Source organism: Hippopotamus amphibius, chromosome 4 (assembly GCF_030028045.1).
Source record: "Hippopotamus amphibius kiboko isolate mHipAmp2 chromosome 4, mHipAmp2.hap2, whole genome shotgun sequence".
In the NCBI taxonomy this organism is placed as follows: domain Eukaryota; kingdom Metazoa; phylum Chordata; class Mammalia; order Artiodactyla; family Hippopotamidae; genus Hippopotamus; species Hippopotamus amphibius.
This window is the reverse complement of record NC_080189.1, coordinates 12,991,165-13,011,717: the sequence shown is the minus strand read 5'-3', so window position 1 is coordinate 13,011,717 and position 20,553 is coordinate 12,991,165. Positions and strand designations below refer to the sequence as shown.

General features: G+C 42.6%; 2 protein-coding genes across 2 annotated transcripts; both read right to left on the bottom strand.

Moving 5' to 3' along the window:
- Positions 1-5,871: 5,871 nt before the first annotated feature.
- LOC130850849 (probable inactive serine protease 58) lies at positions 5,872-9,882 on the bottom strand. The gene is made up of 5 exons (XM_057730244.1): positions 9,843-9,882; positions 8,897-9,050; positions 7,030-7,280; positions 6,453-6,589; positions 5,872-6,021 (listed from the first exon to the last, which is right to left on the bottom strand). Exons 1-5 carry the CDS (start codon positions 9,880-9,882, stop codon positions 5,872-5,874), a joined length of 732 nt encoding a protein of 243 aa, XP_057586227.1.
- A 6,813-nt stretch (positions 9,883-16,695) lies between these two features.
- Positions 16,696-20,003, bottom strand: LOC130851706 (serine protease 1). Its single transcript, XM_057732386.1, has 5 exons — positions 19,964-20,003; positions 19,124-19,283; positions 18,079-18,332; positions 17,389-17,525; positions 16,696-16,845 (listed from the first exon to the last, which is right to left on the bottom strand). Exons 1-5 carry the CDS (start codon positions 20,001-20,003, stop codon positions 16,696-16,698), a joined length of 741 nt encoding a protein of 246 aa, XP_057588369.1.
- Between the last annotated feature and the right edge of the window lie 550 nt (positions 20,004-20,553).

The window sequence follows — 20,553 nt, the reverse complement described above, 5'->3', positions numbered from 1 at the left end:
ATCTTGCAGCCGAAACGGCTCAACTTTCATGATCAAGGTGCCAGCACATTCAGTTTCCCATGAGAGCTCTCTCCCCAGGTTGTGGGCAACAGCCTCTCACTGTGTTCTCATGTGGCCCTTCCTCTCTGGCATCTCTTTTCATAAGGACACTAATTCTATGAGATTAGCTCCCCACCTTTATGACCTAATTTCACTTTAATTACTTCCTGATGGGTCCTGTCTCCGAATACAGCCCCATTGTGACTTTTGGGTGGACACAATTCAGTCCATAATGACAAAGAAAATATACAGATGGCAGACAGCATATGAAATGATTCTCATCATGTCATTAGGGAAATATAAATTAACACAATGATGAGATACCACCATACACCTAGTAGAATAGTAAGAACACCAAATGTTGGCAAGATGTGGGACTATGGGAACTCTTATTCACGGCTGGTGGGAATAACGCAAGATGGTACAGACACATGGGAGACAGCGTGGCAGTTTCTTAAAAAACTAAACTTAATCTTACCAATTGACCCAGCAATCACACTCCTAGGCATTACCCAAATGAGTTGAAAACTTATGTCCACAAAAAACTTACGCATCAATTTGGCAGCAGCTTTGTTTGTAGTTGTCAAACCTGGGAAGCAACTAAGATGTCCTTAAATAAGTGAATGGTAAGCAAAATGTGGTATGGAAAACAGTCTTGCAGTGCCTCAAAAAATTAAACATAGAGCTTCCATATGATGCATCAATTTCGCTTCTGGATATTTACCTGAAGAACACAAAAATACCAATTTGAAAAGATATATGCACTTCAACGTTCATTGCAGCATAATTTACAATAGCCAACATATACAAGCAACCTAAGTGTCCATCAGTAGGCAAAGGTATAGAGAAGTTGTGGTATATATTGTATGTACAATGGAATATTGCTCAGCCATAAACAATGAAATCTTGCCATTTGTGACAATATGGATGGACCTAGAGGGTATTATGCTGAGTGAAATAAGTCAGGCAGAGAAAGAGAAATACCATGCCCTCACTTATATGTGGAATCTAAAAAGCAAAACAAACAAAATAAAACAGACTCATTGATACAGAGAACAAACAGGTAGTTTCTAGAAGGGAGGGGGGTGAAAGTGGGGGAAATAGGTGCAGTGGATTAAAAGGTACAAACTTCTAGTTATATAATAAATACGTTACACGGATGGAACTTACAGCATAAGGAATATGGTCAATAAGATTGTAATGGGTTTGTGTGGGGACAGATGGTTACTAAACACATTGGAATGATCGTTTCATAAAGCGTGCACATGTCAAATCATCACACAGTACACCTGAGACTAGCATAAGTGTATGACAACCATATTCCAATTTTTTAAAAAGTGTGCTACATCCACACAATGGAATATAATTCAGCAATCAAAGAAATGATGAGCAGAGCTATCAAGTGATGAGAGACATAAGGGAATCTTAAATGCATATTACTAAGCGATAAAAGTCCGTCTAAAAGTATTATATATTGCATGATTTCAATTCATGACATTTTAGAAAAGGCAAACTATAGAGAGAGTAAAAAGATCAACGGTTGCCTAAGTTTTAGGAGAAGGGGAGAGGGATAAACAGGTAGAGTACAAGGCATCTTTAGGGCAATGAAACTTTTCTGTATGATACACATTGTGGATACATGATGTTATGTATTTATCAAAACCCACAGGACTATATAACGTAAAGAGCAAAGCTGAATGTAAACTATGGGCTTTAGTTAATAATGTATCAGTATTGGTTCATCAGGTGTAACAAAAGTACCACACCTATGCAAGCTGTTAATATGGAAGTAGACTACTCAATGGTATAATACAAGCGGTATATACAGGTATACACTGTAAAATACTTTCAGCTTTGTTGTATGTTTGAAGATTTTCATAATAAAATGTCAGAGAAACATTTAAAAAAATTGAGGTACGTGCCTTGGAGCATACCATAAGAAGTGAAGACATTCACTTCTACATTATGTGCCAGGAAGGATTAGCCAGAAGTTAAAATTTACCTGGGTCTTAGAGAAGAGGAAGGAGCTTGTCTGACAAAGCAGAGAAAACACATCTCAAAAAGAGGGAAAGCCTTCTATAAAGGCATGAATACGTGAAGCAATGTGGTGTGTTTGTGGAACAAACACAAATGGAAAGTATTATGGGGGAGGGTTAAGAGCTAGGTGGAGACATAAGCAGGAATTAAAGAATGAAAAACCTTATCTTTGGAGTCTTATATGTATAAGACTTGCAATGTCTTTTATGGTGTAGGAGTTAAGGAACCAAGAAGTTCATTATTTCACAAAGTTCTAATAAATATTGTAGAGGATAGACCCATGTCCCATTTCACACCCTACGTAATCCCCAAGTGCCTCCCCTCGAGTGTGGGTGGGACTTGTGACTTGCTTCAAATAGAATACGGCCAAAGTTATGGGATGTCATCCCCATGATTATGCTAATCTATAGCATTAACATTGTGTAAATATCCATCTTGCTAGCATGTGCAAGAGAGATTCTTCGTGCTACTGGACAAAGTAGGCAGCCACGTTGAGAAGCCCAGATAGCGAAGAACAGGTGACCTACCTGTACCAAGTATAGGCTCAAGGCCCTGATGACAGCTTTCAGCTCACAGCCGGGGAAAAAGCAATGGTCCTGTGTCACACAACCACAAGGGAATGGATTCTGCCAACAACCTGAATAAGTGTAGAAGCAAATGCTTCCCCTGAAGCCTTGTTACACCCTGAGGAGAGGACCCAGCTAAGCCAAACTTGAACTCTCGACTCACAGAAACCATGAGATAATAAAGGCTGCCTTAAGCTGTACAATTTTCAGTAATGCTTTTGCATAACAATAGAAAACTATTACAAAGGTACACTATGTGCTGGCACTTTATTAGATATTGATGAGTAAGTGAGAAGGGAGATGAAGATCTTGCCCACATAGATCATAAAGACTAACAGGGGAGACAGAAGTTGTAAGACTTGCCATCATAAATGTCACAATGTGGGAAGTAAAGGGAGGTAGAAAAACACATAGCTGGGACCCGAATGCAAGGATCAGAAGAAGACCTTCTTGAGGAAGTGATGTTTGAGGCTAGAAGGATGAGGAGAAGTTAATCAAATGAGAAGGTGGGGAAGAAATCTCTGGGAAGATGAACAAGGACTCAAAAGAGAGCAGAGCACACACACGAGAGTACAAAGAGAGAGGCACAGAAGAATCTTACAAAACATACCTTTCAGTAATTGCCAAGTAAGAACTGCCTGCAAAGAAGACAAGGAGGCAACCAGAGAGCAGATCAAGGAAACGTGTCCAAGGGTGCTGTATTTCAGATGCGAGAGGCTTTGTCTTGCTTAAGTGGTGACAGGAAGCACCCAATTGATAGGGGAAGTTGAAAAATACTGAAAAGTTGAAATAATCAATAAAGCAACTCCATGAAGGGGTCAGGAAAGGAGATCCATTTCACAAGTGGAGATAAAAGCTGTTGATAATAAAGCTTTATTTCCAGAAAGGATGGGAAAAAAATGAATAAGAAAAAAACTAGGTATGTTTTCCAGTTGGGGGTGGAAAGTGGAATGAGGTATCTTTTGAGGATTTCAATCTCTCTCCTCCCAAATCAGAGGTCATCTGCTGAAGGTGAGCCCTGGAAGTTGGAGGAAGAGAGGAGAACATTTGAACTGGTTGTTATGGAGAATGATAGATGATTGACTGGGAAAATATAGGATTGTCAATAAATGCTGAAGACATAATTTAAGAGTTACACAAGGTTAACTGAATCACTTTGCTGTACACCTGAAACTAACACAATGTTGTAAATCAACTATATGTCAATTAAAAAAAAGGTACAAGAAGTGATCAGATGAGCATTTTATTAAAAACTCTGGAAAAAATATGTGATTCAAAAAAGGGAGCCGCGAGCTTTGGTCAGTGAATCAGAGACAGGAAGCAGGGCCTAACTAGGGACAAGCCCACTGGAGAAGACAGGCAAGCAGAGGGGCTAGTGGTTTGGATGGGTCAAAGATTACAAGAAAAAGAAACACAGTTGAATTAAATGGGCTTAGTGTCCAAATTTGAGAGTTTGGGTTTTCTGTAGGTGCCAGGATAAGCTGTGGTCTTAGTTATAACCCAGCTGGCTTTTCTGTTTTGTTACTGTTTTGTTTTGCTGTGCTTTGGTAGGACAGAAGAAGCAACCACGCTCAGAGTAAATCAATGTCCAAAAACCAACCCACCTCAGCAATCTCTACAGACACACAGATTCACCACCTCCCTCATGAGATGAAGCTCCAAATCTCTCCACTCTTTGCAGAGTCTTTTTTCTCCTGTGGCACGATTATCTGCTCATCTCACTGGCCCTCTCTGTGCCTCTTTTCCTTTTTAACAGATAATCCCATGTCACACTGCCTCCCCTACACGTAACTCCATAGCCTCTCCTATATCACTTGAACCCCTACTTTTGGGTCACTCAGCATACTCTAAATTCTCTATTTTTAGGTATCCTGGTCAATGGGTTTGGGATGCTGTACATTTCCTCACTTTATGCCAGTGTGAGAGAGGCATTGAGGGTCTATCAAATCTCTTCCCAATAGCACAGAGCTTTATTAAAGTCTGCACCTACTACCTATAAACACAGACCACCCCCCCCTCCAGCAGTTGTTTTTAATATACATCTTCATTGGAGTATAATTGCTTTACAATGTTGTGTTAATTTCTGCGGTACAACAAAGTGAATCGGCTGTATTTATACATATACCCCCATATCCCCTCCCTCTTGAGCCTCCCTCCCACCCTCTCTATCCCACCCCTCTAGTTCACTACAAAGCACTGAGCTGATCTCCCTGTGCTCAGCAGCAGCTTCCTAGCTGTTATTATTTGGATATCACCTGAGAGCCAGATCTTTGCTAGAAACGACCACCTCTAGTTCCTTCCAGGGTCTCAAATATAACATGCCCCATCTCTCCTGATTCCTGACCATGCTCCTGATCTGTTACACGTGAAAACACTGGTTCTCTTTACATTACCATTTAGAACTACCATCTACCCCATTGTGTAAGTCAGAAACTCAGGCGCTATCATGACTCTGTCCCTTCGGTTTCCACTCACAGTCAATATGTCTAAAATGTTCAGACTCTGCTTCCTTACGTCTCCCAATTCAGATATCTGATGATGTTCTATTTACCATAGTGGCTTTAATGACACACTCTCTGATGCCTATGAGATAAAAATCTAAATTCCTTTACCAAACAAACAGGTCAGACCTTTTGCTATCTAACACTTACCTCTATAAATAATACTCTTTTATCACATTCTCTTTGTCCCTCTGCCAACAATTTATTTTCTACCCTCCAGTATTACTTAGTTACACATATTTTTCAGAAAACACATCACAGTTTTCATGCTTTTCTTACTTTTGCTTAACTATACCTCAGTTTTACAATATTCTCCCCTAATTTGTCTGCTTCTTGGGTGGTACCTTCCGTGACTCTGACACGCTAATGGTTTTTTTTTTTTCTATACTTTCATGGAACTTGTTGTTCATTCCATTGTAGCAGTAGTCACAAGGTATTGGCTAATTGATGGCAATGCCTGTGTCATATTCACTAAGGTATCCCCGGCATATTCACTACCTATCAAATAACTGATATCTCAATAATTTTTGAATGAACAAATGGTGGGGATGTTGCTAAATTTCTCATCGTTTACAGTTTATATAATAAAGAGATTAGGGGTCACAGCCCAAGATTTTAGTGTCGCTTGTTTTTAATGAATTCTGTTTAAGAACAGGAAGATAGAGCTGTGGATGCCGTGTAGAAATCATGAAGATACTGCACTGAAGGGATGGAGAAACAGAGGAGCCTCAGTGGCTTTCAATGACACTCATGATCCACCTTGCATAAGGATCAACTTCTGTGAAGAATCCTTCACCTCCCAGGGTGACGCTTCCTCTTGCCCAGGTCAAGATTCCATGCAGCCTCCCACCACAGATGGCTGGAGCTGCTGAAACTTCCTGCCAGAGAATGGGAACAGGAGGTTAATATTGCTTTGTCCTTGTGGAACAAGAATTAATTCTAAGAAGTGGCACATTATCATAGCAGAAGCATCTAATGGGCTGGAAACATTTTTCTTGAGAGGTGACAAGCCTCTCTTCACATCCATGTAGGGCTTACCTCTCTTGGTTTGAATTTGACCAACCTGAGTGCAAGTAGGAGGAGAAAGGATGAATGGTTCTCCCTCAAATCTCTCCCACTCTAAAGGAAGGCAGGGAAGAAAAAAAAAAAGGAAGGCAGGGAGTTGATGACAAATCCAGAGACTGCAGAGACTGAGGAGGAAGAGGAGAAAGACTCCAGGCCTTCTGGCTGGGTACCATTTGGTTTCCTATGGGCACCTCTCTGCCTCATGGACCCCTTGCTATCTTCCTGTCTGGGGAAAGAAAAATACCTTATTTTCAGTTAGGGTCTTTAGAGGCTGTCCCACACACATGATGTTTATTGCCACTCTTTCATCTTGCATATTCTGGCACTCATCAAAGGGAAGTGCATATTGGTTTATCCAAGTCAGGATGTCAGGGTCACTAACTGTGAGGAAGAGAAATGAAGTCCAGGGTTACTCTCAGCACGTATACTCTTGTGATAAGCCTCTCTGTTGTGAATACATTAATCCCCGAGTATATTCATGGCAGGTATCAAACAGTCCATCGTTCTTAGAGTCCCTTGTTCAGTATCTCTGTGTCAGAGCAGTGGATTCAAGCATTACGTGAGCCTTACATGCGATATCATCAGATCTATAATTCTCTGTACTGTGCATTACTTAGAAAGCTTAAAAAACCCACAGGAACATTAGCAACGATTGTGAGAAGAGACACACAAAGCCCAAGAAAGACTCATTTTTGGCACCTACTTCATCTTTACGTTTAACCGTAAAATGTAAAGCAGCTATTTCCTTCAGATAGATCTCTCCGCATTTTCCCTAGTGCCCAAAGCTTCTCAGGTTGAAGAACACAGAGTCAAACACTTACAGTTTTTATATTTACTCCAGGTCCAGGTTGGGATAAAGCAGGAGTCATTAAATGGTAAGGGTTCCATAGCTATGGCTACGGTTCCCACTTGGCTGTTGAGCGCAGCAGGCTTGGACAGCTTTATCATCATCAAATCATTGTTCAGAGACTGTGCGTTGAATTCAGGGTATGGCATGGTCACTGAGTAATTCCGTGTCTGCTCTTTCTTATTTTTGATGTTGGGCTGATAAACTCCCAATCGGATTTTAACTCTGTGGAAGAAGGAATGCAAGGAGATGGAAAAGAACAGGGTCACAGAATGTCAGGACTGCCAGAAGTGTCAGAGGTGACTTTCCCCAATCATCTAATCATCTTACTTTTATCTCTTAGACCTGAGAACTGAAGAGACCTGCCTTGGTCTGTAAAATATTAGTAACAATGGTTTATAGGATTGTTGTGTTAGAGTCAATGTATATGCACAAAACCTTATGTGGTATCTGCCACCTAGAACATGCTCAGTGCAACTTAGTTGTTGTGATGACAGTGATGGTGATGATGGTGATGGTTTGGATAATCTGAATGAACAGGTAACAGAGATGGCACCAGAAACCATTATTCCAGAGGCCTTTGCCTATACCACACTGTCTCAAGCAACTCTTGAGCAAGCATACTGTACCCTTTGTTTCTGGATACTCTTAGGGCCTTCCCGGGTCCTCTGGGGACCTTATCATTGTATGTGCTGCCTACACGGATCATAGATTCACTAGACTCTTAGTAGTCTATCAGGACTCCCATTTACCCCTTTCCTGGACAGATTCAAACCTTCCCACTTCCATTGCCAGGAGTCCAGTCACATAACAGATACAGGAGCCACTGCCTACCAAAAACCGTTCATGCATTAGACCTGGCTGAGAGAAGAATGTCCAATTTACCAATTCCAGTTCTTGGAGGGGATGAACTGTCTTTATTTCCTTTGCATTTCTCATTAATCCAAAGAGCAGGGCTTCAATCTGTGTCCAAGTGAACTGTCTCGAACAACCAGATGGCTGAGAGTTCTGAGTTAGAAATGACCCTGTACACTCTTGAATCTCTGACTAGGCGCCAGTTATACGACACTTTCTCACACACAAGAGTGACCCTGAGGTTTGAAAGGGACAGCATCATCTCGTGTAGAGCTCCTTCGCCCTTCTCCTGTTACCTGCATCACGTGGCTTCAGCCTAACCCTTTAACCTCAGCCTGTGAACACCCACCACTACTCATTACACTTACTCAACATTGGTCTCTCAGTTTGGCAAACACTCAGTTATCTTTACTACTTCAGAGACTCCATGTATACTATTCCCTCTGCCTGGAGTTTTCCCCAGAATTTATTCACTTGGTTGCATCCTCCTCTTCCTGTTGGTCTCCTCTCTTCACATAAGCCTGACATGATCACCCTAACTAAAGTAGTTATCTTGTCTTATTCCTGTATTTTACAGCTTGTCACTCTTTTTACTATTTTATTTTGGCACATTTATTTGTTTTGGCTTACTTCCTCTACAGGAATGTGTACTCCACGAGGGAAAACTAACTTCCATCTTGTTCCCGTGCTGTTTTTTCAGTGCATTAAGCAGTCCCTGGAATAGGGTAAATGTTCAATGAGTATGTTGAATGAAGGAATATTATGTACTCTCCATGAGAAAGAGTCTTCTGACACCTTCCTCTTCATCTCCTCCTAAACTGCCCAAATGTGTATTACGCGTCTTTTCTCCATTGGGAAGATGACCCTCTCTCTTCCTGGGTCTTCTAATTCCCTAGGATGCCATTAGAACTTGGTGAGATGCCTCACCAGACCTGCTTTTGTTTCAATAGGTCCCTCATGGCTCTTAAGAGCAAAGGGATACTTACGGTAAGGGGCAGTGAGCAGCAGTCAGTAACCACTCAGGGTGAATGAGAGACCCCACACAGGGTTCTGGGAAAGACTGCAGATAGACCATGTAAGGAATAGTAAAATCTTCTGCTGTGTTCATCTCAGCATGAGAACCTTTGGCCAGCATGACTCCTAAAGAATCAGTGGGGTCACAGATAGAAAAAGAGACAGGGCAAGAGGTGAGAGTTGGCTAGGTTAGTTTTTCCCACCCTAAGGGTTTCAAAGACAATGTCAAGGTCTTCAAATTATTTTAAATATTATTTTAAATCAAAGGGGAATCATGCATGTCACCCGAGCTCTACACATTAAGAAAACCGACATATCTTTGCTTGAGATGGAGGTATATTAAAATTCTGTGAAATTAATGCAAAGGCTTATCTGAGGCTGCACAAAAATGCTGATTGGCAGTGCTGTGTAGTATAAAAATGAAAAAAAAAAAGAATTACTACTTTAAAAATATTATTTTAAATTAACTTTTTCCAGGAATGAAAGTGAAAAGTTAAATACTACCTGACTTTGGTGGTGAAAGGAATGGAAGAGCTTGACCCTTGACCTAGTCCCCCTTCTTTTCCTGCACTCACTCCTCCAAGGTCCATCTACCCAGAGGGAGGGAAGATATACTTTTCAGGTGTCTGTCAGGAGAAGTAGCATTCTAGGAAATCACATACTCAAGAGTCCTGGGAGAGTGCAGGGGACTTATAATGATGTATCCTAACATGCTCACAGGCACGGGAGAAGCTCAGAGAGACCTGCTGATGGGGTGAGCTATGCATCGAGAGTGGTTCCTTTCATTTCCATCAACAGTTAATTGAAGGAAATGCCCACCACCTCCTCTCTCTTCAACTGGGGCTAGCTGCTTCTCTCTCTGACCCTCCTGTACACCACCACATCTCTCCCTAAACAGCAACAAGACCCCAGACTCACCGGCTGCGCTCATGAGCGCGAAGATGAGACAACTCTTCATGGCAGGCTGGGATTTCACCAGGAGCAGATAAATCAGATCAAGGTGTCAGTTGTCTCAATTTTTAGTCCACGTGTCCTTGGCAAGAACAGCAGGGGGAGAAATATGAATTTGGGGGGTAAAGGAGAAGCAAGGCTTCTACAGCAGTCTTCAGACTAGCTCTTATCAAAATCCAGTTATGGAAGGCACAGCTGGGAGCTGTCTCTGATGTGGGTGAAAGAGGAAGGGGCAGACCAAGTCCAGCCCTGGTGCCTCTTCTCTGACCCTAAAAATCTCAGGAGTCCTGATGTACCTGCTGACATTCTCCTCCCCTCTCTGTGACATAGTCTTTCTTTGTTGTCCACTCCTCCCTTTGTGACTGTGAACCTCTCTCCCTGCCCTCACTTGCCATCTCCCTTTGCCCCAAGAGTCCCTCTGCCCCTCCCAGAGACTCATCAAACATAGGGGTTTGAGATAAATTTAACAAATCCTCCTCCTCTCCCCATTTTAGTGACAGGGATGCTGTGATCCTCAGGACGCGGAACTGGGTCTCCAGGTTTCTTTTGATGTGTTGAACTTTACCTGAGCCCTGGGCTTCCAGAAAACAGTGGCGGGTGAAAAATTCTTGGGAATTCTGTATTCTGAGAAATGGCCCTTCCCTACATGAATTTGAAGAGCCTCCATCCACTCTTTCTCATGGCTCCCATAAGACTTTAGATGACTCCTTTGTTGATGTGTGACAAGGTCATTCACAGACCTTTCCCCTTTTGCCTGAACCCACTGACACGGCCAGACACGACCCTCCAGATCCCCATTCTCCCTCTCATCAATGATTAGCTGAGCTTAGAACTGTTTTCCCCTTCGAATCTAACTACAACTAGAGATAAACACCTCCTGCTCAGCTGACTAACTGAGAATTCCCCTGATTGCAAAACAACCTCAACTGTTAGTCTCCACACCTGTAAATTGTCTATATCTCCCTACAAAAATCTTAAGGCAAAACCATCCTTCTGAGACACTCTGATCTTCAGATCTGGGATGTTCTTATTGCAATAATCTGAATAAAATCAATCTCCTTACCTGTTCAGTTTTGACACTTACTGCTCTTTTTAATGCACCCCACTCCTTTTTATGTTAGCCTTAACTTTCTGACTGTCTCCCCTAGGGATATGTAACAAATAATGGGTTCAAGTATGGATATTGGTCTTCTGTTGTCTTTCTCTGGCTTTGATACCAGGGTAATGCTGGGCTTGTAGAATGAATTTGGAACTATTCTCTTGTCTTCAGTTTTTGGAGGAGTTTGAGAAGTGTTGGTGTTCATTCTTTGAATGTTTGGTAGAATACTCCAGTGAAGCTGTCTGATCCTGGGGATTTCTGTGTTGAGAGGTTTTTGATTACTGACTCAATCTCTTTACTCATTATTGGTCTGTTCAGATTTCCTATCTATAAAGTGCTGGGGACAGCAAGTTCTAACGGTAAATAATAAATGCTATATAAATGCTTGTTAAATAACTATAACCTTAGGATCCCCATATTTGCCAGGCTTCTGGGATAACCTTTTTATCTTTATGTCCAAATATCACTGTAAGTCCTTAAATCTTTGTAACATTTCCATGTTTATTAAGAGCAATGAAGAGCACAGACTTGGGAGTAAAGCTCCTAGTGTTCAATTCCTGGCTTCAGGACTATCTAGCTGCCTTGTTCTGATAAAAACATTTAACCTCTTTAAGCCTCAGTATTCTAATTTATAAAATGGGAGGAATATTAGTGCCTACTTCACAGGATGAACATCTTCGTTGCTTCCAAGTTTTGGCAATTATAAATAATGCTGCTGTAAACATTCATGTGCAGGTTTTTATATGGAGATCCATTTTCAACTCCTTTGAGTAATTACCAAGGGGTGTGATTGCTGGATCATATAGCAAGAGTATGTTCAGAAAGTTTCCACAGCTTAGATGGAGTATAAATAAAAAAGTGATTAGACTGAGCTACTCAGAATGAATGGATATTTTGAAGACTAAATAAAGACTTTAGTATTTGCATTTTTTTCAACAAGGCAAACATTCTTACTTGACTTTTAAAAGTAAGGATAAAATCATGCCAAGATAGTGAATATCTTTATTTTTTAAAGGTCTTTTAAAATTTATTTTAATACTAAAGTTTGTTGCCATAAAAGATAAATGATTAGAATAATTTTCATTTAATGAATTAAATAAGATTTTTAGGGAAAAAGAGGCTTCCATTTGTCTTATTAAAGCAAATATTCTTAGATAAATTCATCTTGAGTATACCTTGAAATGCTTTGCTTGTTAATGGGAAAACTAACAGATTACGGAGTGTACCAATTTGAAGTGAAATTACTTCTACCCAGCTTATAAATCGCACGTGAAAAAAACTTATACAAGTAGGTAAACTTCCAAGCGCAAATATTGGTTTATTTTACATAGCTATCAAAGGTCCTAACCATAAAGTTGACAGTTGAGAGCCATCTCAGAGTTTTCAGAGCAAGTGATAAGTAAATTAAAACTATCTGTTACTGCAATGAGGTTGTTAATCTCAGACTGTAATCTCTTTACATTGCCTTATTTTTGCTATGAAATGTCATGTCTTCCTGGATTTTTATTGAATCATGAATTAGGCATTTGTTTGTAGTAAATGTATTTTGGTGAGAGATCTCTCTCTGACTCTACAAACTGGGTTTTTGTTTTAAAATTTTAGTATGCTTTCATAGGTCTTTTGATGTTTGATTATACTTTGGAAACAGATTTTTGCCCTCCATTTATCCATTCTTGGATCCAGTTTTCCTTTCCTGTGGCATTTGCATTAATTAGCATTATATTCTGTAGTCTCTATTTATTTGTTTTCTGTTTCCCCAATCAGAATAAATACACCATGAAGGCAAGGTTTAAACTATTTTCTTCCCTGCTGTGTCTTTAGTGAATAAAACATTGTTAGGCACATAATAGGCCCCAATAAGTTAAGTAAGTGGTTGGATAAATGAATAGAAGAGTTACCTTGTCTCCACTGTACAACATACCAGGTTTATTTAATCAACCCTCTATTAAAGAATATTTGAATTATTTCTAGATTTTCAGTGTTATATAAACAATACATCAATAAGCATCCTTGATTACTCTAGTGGAGACTGTGGGTGCCTCCTTAACCTCCACACCTCCTTTTCTTGATAGCTAAGCTTATAATCACTCAGTTAACCAAATGTACACCAAGAAGGGCATGTTTATTGCAAAATGAAAAGTCTACTCTCTGCTCTGAAATGTGCCATGTAACTTAGTTATAAGTTCAACAGCACCATCCCCTTCAGGGCTCAGGGAGGTGCAAGAGACCAATTCAGTTAAGGAGACACAGTGTGATATTTGACAGGGGCTTTTGGGGAAAAAGCTTCTCTCTCCCTAGATACAGGCAAGGGAGAGTATTGCTCTGACAGCTATCTTGATCACAAGGCTTCATCCTTAAGTTAAAACAGACGTGATGCAGAGGGCAAAGACAGAAATTAATTGGGTCCTTGATGGCATTTTCGAATTGCTGAATCAAACCATCCTTGAAGTTCTCACTATTTCTAAGCTTCCACTAGTGCATGTTAAAGTACATTTTAAATGCATGAGTTGGACATTCTGTTCCTTGCAACTGAATGACTTGTAAATGGTACATTCACATTTATACATTTTCGTTTTTATATGTACCTTTTAATAGGATAGCATTCCAGAAGTTTAGTTGCTGGGCCAAGGAGCATAGAGATTTCACATTTTAATATAAATTTACAAATAATGAAGAGATTTTAAAAAAAAATAAGAGATAGAAAATGCCAAGATATGCTGAAAAGGGACTATTGGATGACATCAAGAAAAATGATTTATTTGCCCTTTCCGTACTTTACTTTGGGCCTGCCCTGATCTCTCATCGTTTATGAATCTCACTTGTGTTTTCAGGTCTCTGAATGTTCCCTCTACCTGAGGTGATTAGGTGAATAGGTGTATACTGGTGGTGGTGAAGGATGGGGTAGAAAAACACTTCATAGGAAACAAGGAAATCTTTAAATCCATTTGTTTCTGTAGAGAACCCTGAGATGTTTAGTTAAGGTAGATATAAGGTGACATTTTAAAAAAAAAAGATGAGTTATATGTGAAATTATTTCAGGCCATAAGCAAACACAAAAGCAATTCAATAAGGACTAAGGAAATACACAGGACATATTAGTTATAACTGAATATTTAATAACCTTGAACACAAGGCAAAGGAATTTGGGCTGCATCCTAGTGGCATGAGAAGGCAATATTAAGGGCTCAGGACTGCTCCCTACAAATATGCCATCCAGAGGTATACAAAGGGATAGAAAATTGGTAATAGGAGAATGTATCTTCCTGTACCTTCCTCTTTTAAGATACCTGTCATGGACTGCATATTCATGTCCTCTAGCACCAAAATTCATGTGTTCAGACCCTAACACCCAAGGAGATGTATGAGGAGGTAGGGCCTTTGGAAGGTTTAGATGAGGTCATAAAAGTGGAGCCCCCATGTTGAAATTAGGGGTCTTATAAGAGGGAGATACTGTTAACGGATGCAAGTCTGTGTTCCCAATGCATAGTGAGGCCAAACGATATCAAAACATTGGAGTTTGGAGAAGAGAAAGGTTTAGTGCAGGGCCATGCAAGGAAATGGGTGGTTCATGCCTTAAAAACCCCAAACTCCCTGAAAGCTTTCAGGAAAGCCCTTTTATTGGAAAGGTGAAGGAGGGGTGTGGTTAGTTGTTGCAAATTTCTTGCTGTCAGTTCCTTTGTTCTTGAGGTCAGGTTGTGGTTAGGGGTGATGTTCCTGTAAACCTCCACCAAAACGAACGTTATTCTCTGTTCTGACAAGAAAGGGCAAGGTTCCAAGGCTTGACTTTCGCCCTCCGAGGTCCAGGCCCTGGCTAAGAGGAGCGGGTCCTTGCACGGGCAGGTTACCTTGCCCAGGACGTTCCTCCACCACCCAGTCTGGGTCCTCATGCCAGTGCCCAGGCCCATCTGAAGAGGCAGATTTCAGTTGGCAGTGCCCTCAGGGCCAGATCCCCAGACCCTGTTCAGCTGTCGTCACTGAGGGAGAAAGGCGCCCAGGACCCAGCCGGCCCTCAAGCTCCTCAGGCCACCCAAAGGATGGGGGGGTGGCTCCTGTGGACCCATGCAGACCGCCACAGCCATTAGGTCGCAGAAGTGGGGATGGGGGAGAGGTCCCCCCTGACTCATGGCCTGGACCTGGCCAGTGGGTGGCCATGGTGAGGGCTCTGGAGCTTTGCAGGACACAGCCTGTCTCCCAGGCACCCCCAGCTCACCTGCCCACCCGAAGCTAGAGGGCCTGGAGACGCCTAGGGGGAAGACCTTGATTCACCTCTTATCGCACTCCCCACCGCGAGGACCATGACATTGGCCAAGGGCAACCTCCACCTGCCAGGTGAAGGGTCTCCTGCTAATGATCTCCCAGTAATGGTTGCTCAGTAACGGGTTGACGGCCGATGCTATTGGCTGCACGCCTGCCGCAGCCCAATTATAATACTAGAGTCAGCTCTCTCAGCCATGTGAGGATACAGCAAGAAGGCAGCTGTCTACAAGTCAGAATGGGGCCCCCGCTGCTTCCTGGGTCACCTTGATCTTGGGCTTTCTAGCCTCAAAAACTGTAATTAATTGCTGTTGTTTAAGCCACCCAATCTGTGGTTTTCCGGTTTTAGAGCAGCAACTGACTGAAATAACACCCATCCCTTACCATATCAGCTTATCCTCCTGGGACTACAAACATTTTCACCTCTCAGATCTTCTCCACCTATTCCAATGCTTTGCTGCTTAGACCACATTGTATCTTTTTCCCTAGATTCATACCAAATACACATAGGAATCATGTACTGGACCTGTACTCCTAATAATCCTCTAGATGATACAAGGAAAAGGAAAAAGTTGCAGGAAAGATACTGAGACACTAAAGGGGGGTGTCTGGTGCAGCCTCTCGGGAGAGGGCTGTAGAGAACAGAGAACAACACCCTTATGTTCAAGACTTTTATGATCTCAGGGTAACAGATCAATTTTCCACAAACTTATCTCCATTTGCACCTTTTTTTTTTTTTTGCTTACAAATCAAATTGTTAGATACTTTGACCGGGATTATGGGGGGTCTAGTGTGGAGGAGGGTACAGATTGCTGGCAGAAATCATGCCTGCTCTACCAATAAAACTCCAGGTGGAAAACAAGAATATCTTGGAGAATTAAAGAAATTTGTAGGTGAAACCTTGGAAATACAGGATCTGTAATTTTTAAAACCTTCCCCATCTAGCCTTTCCCCTAGCCCAGCCCCACAGAGTTTCAGGTGGATTAGACACAAAGGGAGAGCACGGGGCCACAGCAGGAGCAAAGCGAGGGGCTGAGGACAGCAGGGGCTTCACCTCAGCTTCCCTGTGACCTAGTCCTGTGACTTTGGGCAGTTGATTCTAACGCTGTGCATTTTAGTGTCATTATCTGTGTAAAAATGTGATGGTAACAGAGACCAATAACCTTGTTCATCTTTATAGCCTCAACATCCACACACGGTCTGGCACACAGCAGGTGAGCAGTGATGTTTTTTGATGAGGCTGCATGAAGGACTAAATACCCTCGCAAATTCCACCTTCATATAATAGCTCACCTCTATGTGCACCGTCTTCTTAGCCGCCAGAATGAAGAGAAAGTACATGAAAACCAGCTAACAACACTTGAACGTCTTTGGCCCAGGAGAGAAGGTTTTTATTTAGGTAGTGTTTGCAGGATGGGAGGAAGGTGAAGCTGATTGACAGGGAGGGTCATGAAGAGCTGTAGCTGTTCAGTTGGCAGCGATGGTCTGCTGGATCCAGCTCACGTAGTTGCAGACCTTGGTGTAGACACCAGGCTTGTTTTTCTGAGCACAACCTTCGCCCCAGGAGACGACACCCTGGAGCTGTCCGTTGCAGACCACAGGGCCCCCAGAGTCACCCTGGGCAGGAAGGAAGAGCTGCTTAGAACTCGCTACTACGCCCAGATGGGAGAAAGGCTCAAAGATGTTGTCCTTCACCTGGGGACCACCTTCCCAGCCTGCCGATCCGCCACGAAACCCTCCTCTTTCCCTGGAAAGCCAACCCTCAGTCTCCACACTGTACCCCTATTCTTTCTCCTCCCTCCTCCTAGCTCCCCTCTTTCCTCACCTCCCCTTGGCCTGTAAAGCCAAGAAGAGGTGAGGACTGGGTCGTGCCATGCGGCCCATCTAGCCAGCATCTTTCAAAGTTTCCTTCTGCTATAGCCCTCCTCAGAAGGGCACCTGGATGTACTGTTTGAATATGATCTCCTGTGTACCTATTTTCCTGAACCTTATCCATTCACACAGCAAAAAGAAAATGTATTATTTATCCCAAATCTATCCCTCAGCCCTCAGGATCAGTCCCAGAGACAGCTTTTCAATGTTCTGTGTTTCAGGAAATGGGAAACACAGTGGAGATACGAGAGGCTGAGCTGCAAGGAAAAGGAGGGCAAAGCTGCTGACCTGGCAAGAGTCCTTTCCGCCCTCCAGGTAGCCCACGCAGATCATGTTGCTGGTGATCTGGCCTGGGTAGGCACTGCTGCAAGCGCTGGCAGATAGGATGGGAGCTTTCAGGCACTGCAAGGTGTCAGGGTAGCTGGCTGTGGGGTGCAAGATTAAAAATGGAAGAGGATTGGCCATACAATCTGGGAAATTTCTTTCTCCATCTCTCCCCCCGCTTCCCAATATTCCCATGCCTTCTCTCCCATTACCAGCAACTTCTCTTCTGGAAGCACAACTTTTATCTGGAGGGTCTTCCAAAAGGTTTTAATCACCAAATTGTTCTCCCTCTGACACTAGCATCAGTGACCACAGATCTCCAATCTAGAGACTTTGTTTGTGAAGCGGGGCTATACTTTGAGAAGTTCCAAATCTCTTAGTCTCTGTTCTGTGTTCCTCCTCGCTTTTTGGTTCCCTGCAAATCACGAGTCACATTTTAGGTGCATACCTGGCAACTTTATCATGGTCCTTTTTTGTTGTGTTCTCCAGCAGAGAAATGTTACCCATTTCGGTTTGTATATTCTAAGGTGCCCTAGAACGCCTCTATACCCTGGGAGCATTGCCTTGAGTGACAGCTAGGGCGAACTGAGGCTCAGCATGCTCTTCACCTCTAGGATTCTGAGACCTGGTGCTTCTGCTCCAGGTGAGACTTACAGCCACTGCTTTTGGTGTTGCCCCAGCCGGAGATGAGACACTGGGTACCAGCAGCTGCACAAGATGTTGGCAGAGAGATAGTGGCTACTCGACTGTTGAGAGTGGCAGCTGATTTCAGTTTGATCAGCATGATGTCGTTATTCAGGGTGTTCTGGTTGTAGCTGGGGTGGCGGATGCTCTTGGCTGCGCTGATGTACTGCTCATTGCCCTCAGCGACGTTGATGTTGTATTCTCCCAGCCGCACCTGGATTCCGCTGGATGAAAGGATGACAAGTTCTTTGAGTCTCCAACGTGAGCTCCTTCCCCTCCCAGCACAGCCCAGTCTGGAGCCTAAGCACAGACACAAGCCCCTTGAAGCAGGCGCACGCGCACACGTGCGCGCGCGCACACACACACACACATGCACACACAGGTGATTGTGCACTTGAGGTAGTCCTACTGCATATGGTGCCAGTTAGAGGATGCCTTAGGTAGGTGTCACTCCAAGGCCAGACTCACAGCCCAACCTCTGCTAGATTCTTTAGGTATAGGGATGGGAACCAAATGATGCCAATCACACAGGAGATGAAAAGGGAACTGGGCTTGATTAATCTGGTCGGGATTATCAATTATTGCAGGGAGATGTGGCAGGCCTCAGAGATATGACCGCGTCTTAAGGGAACAGAATGAGTTGTGTTCATCTTTAGGTTGTGCTGGGAATTTCCTTTGTTTTGTTACTTCCATATGCCAGTTTGTTCCTGGTTGAGCTTTAATGATTAGAGCTCTAAGGCACTCCAGGTATGTCTAATCACTCACTATTTTTCTCCCTACGTCTTTATTTTCCTCATTTGGAAGGCCATCAAGGAACTCTAAGGGCATCTTTTTGTGGGGAAGTCCCCTGATGCACACAAAGCCTAGGGCCAGGGGGCTAGGGGTGGATGATGAGGTCTTGGGATCTGAATCCCCCCACCTCAAGCATAACTCTATAGCTGACCCTGACTGTGCTTTGGCAGGGCTGGGCGTGACCTGACCTCAGAGAAGAGGGCTGCGCGTCCGGGTTACTTACGACTTGTAGCAGTGAGCCGCGGACACCACCCACTGGCTGTTGATGAGGGAGCCCCCGCAGAAGTGGTAGCCGGCGTTCAAGGACACCTGGTAGGGGACGGAACTCGCTGAACAGGTGTAGCCCCCGACGATCTTGTCATCGTCGTCCGTAGGGGCAGCAACTGACAAAGAAAAGTTGGAGAACCGATTTACTGTGGAATTTCTACTCAGCAGCAAGGTTTTGCAGATTAACCAGAAAAAAAAATAGGTCATGTTTTTGTGTCATGTATATTCAGGAAACAGTGATTTTAACATAAATATTTTCCAAATCTTATCGCCCTATACATTTGACACATATGGTACTTACACTATTGTACGTATCTAATTATTAATTCCTGCTTTAAAAAAAAAAAGAAATAGAGTGTCTTTGCCTATTAAGATCCCTCTTAAGATGCCCTTTAGTATAGAGGAGACTCAGGCTTTGAGGCTCACAGCCTCTTCAAGGAGCACAAGATTAGTCTCTAGTCCGAATTATTAAACCAATTCCTTAGAAAGGACAAAACAACATTTCCTTACTGTTGACTGTCTTTTCTTTTTACTGTTTCTTCATAGATTATACCTTGATGTTCAAGGCAAATTCTTCCCCTTAATACTTTCTACACTAATCACCTCTGTTCACCATAATCTTCTCCAAAAAGTGAGATTTAGTTACCTACAGACATATACCATGCACTATTTCAACATCTTAAGCATCTTGAGTACAGAGATTATATTCAGCATTCATTGTTCTCTTCCAGGGTAGAATGAGCAGCCTTAAAAACATCACAAGACACCTACTGATCACTTACTACTCAAGACTCACCAGCAGCTCCCAGGAGAGCAAGAAAGATGAAGGTCTTCATGGTTGCTCACCAGATCTGGACTAGGAACTAGGATGAAGGGTTTCCATTCACAGCTATTTAAATCTCCAGGTTTGTCATTGACACCCATGTCCACAGGTGCTGGCAATGTGATTTCACTGGAAACTCACAAATCCAAATTTAGAATTCAATTCTGTGCCACATTGAAGATAATTCAGCATCCAATTTAAACATCCACCTTTGTCCACTTTTCCAAAAGGTTATGGGAATGGAAGAAATGAGCCCATCTGGTGGGCACTGTTCCCCATAATAGAAGAGTAAGTTAGAGTAAGGTCACAGAACAGGGCTACAGGTGTCATGATTCCCAGTCAAAAAATGTAGGTCCTTGGTTGTCTCAAGTGTGAACTTTTACCCTGAGGACTATCTTGAGAGCTACACCCTTGAGGTTTAATAACATTGCCTATTTCACAATTATATATTTTGTCTTGTGGTGACTCTGGCCTTGTATACCCATGTTAATGTCTCATTATTAAAAGGAACATTTGCTCTTCTAAGACAAGAGAAAAATTTCTGATTTGAAACCACAGGAGTT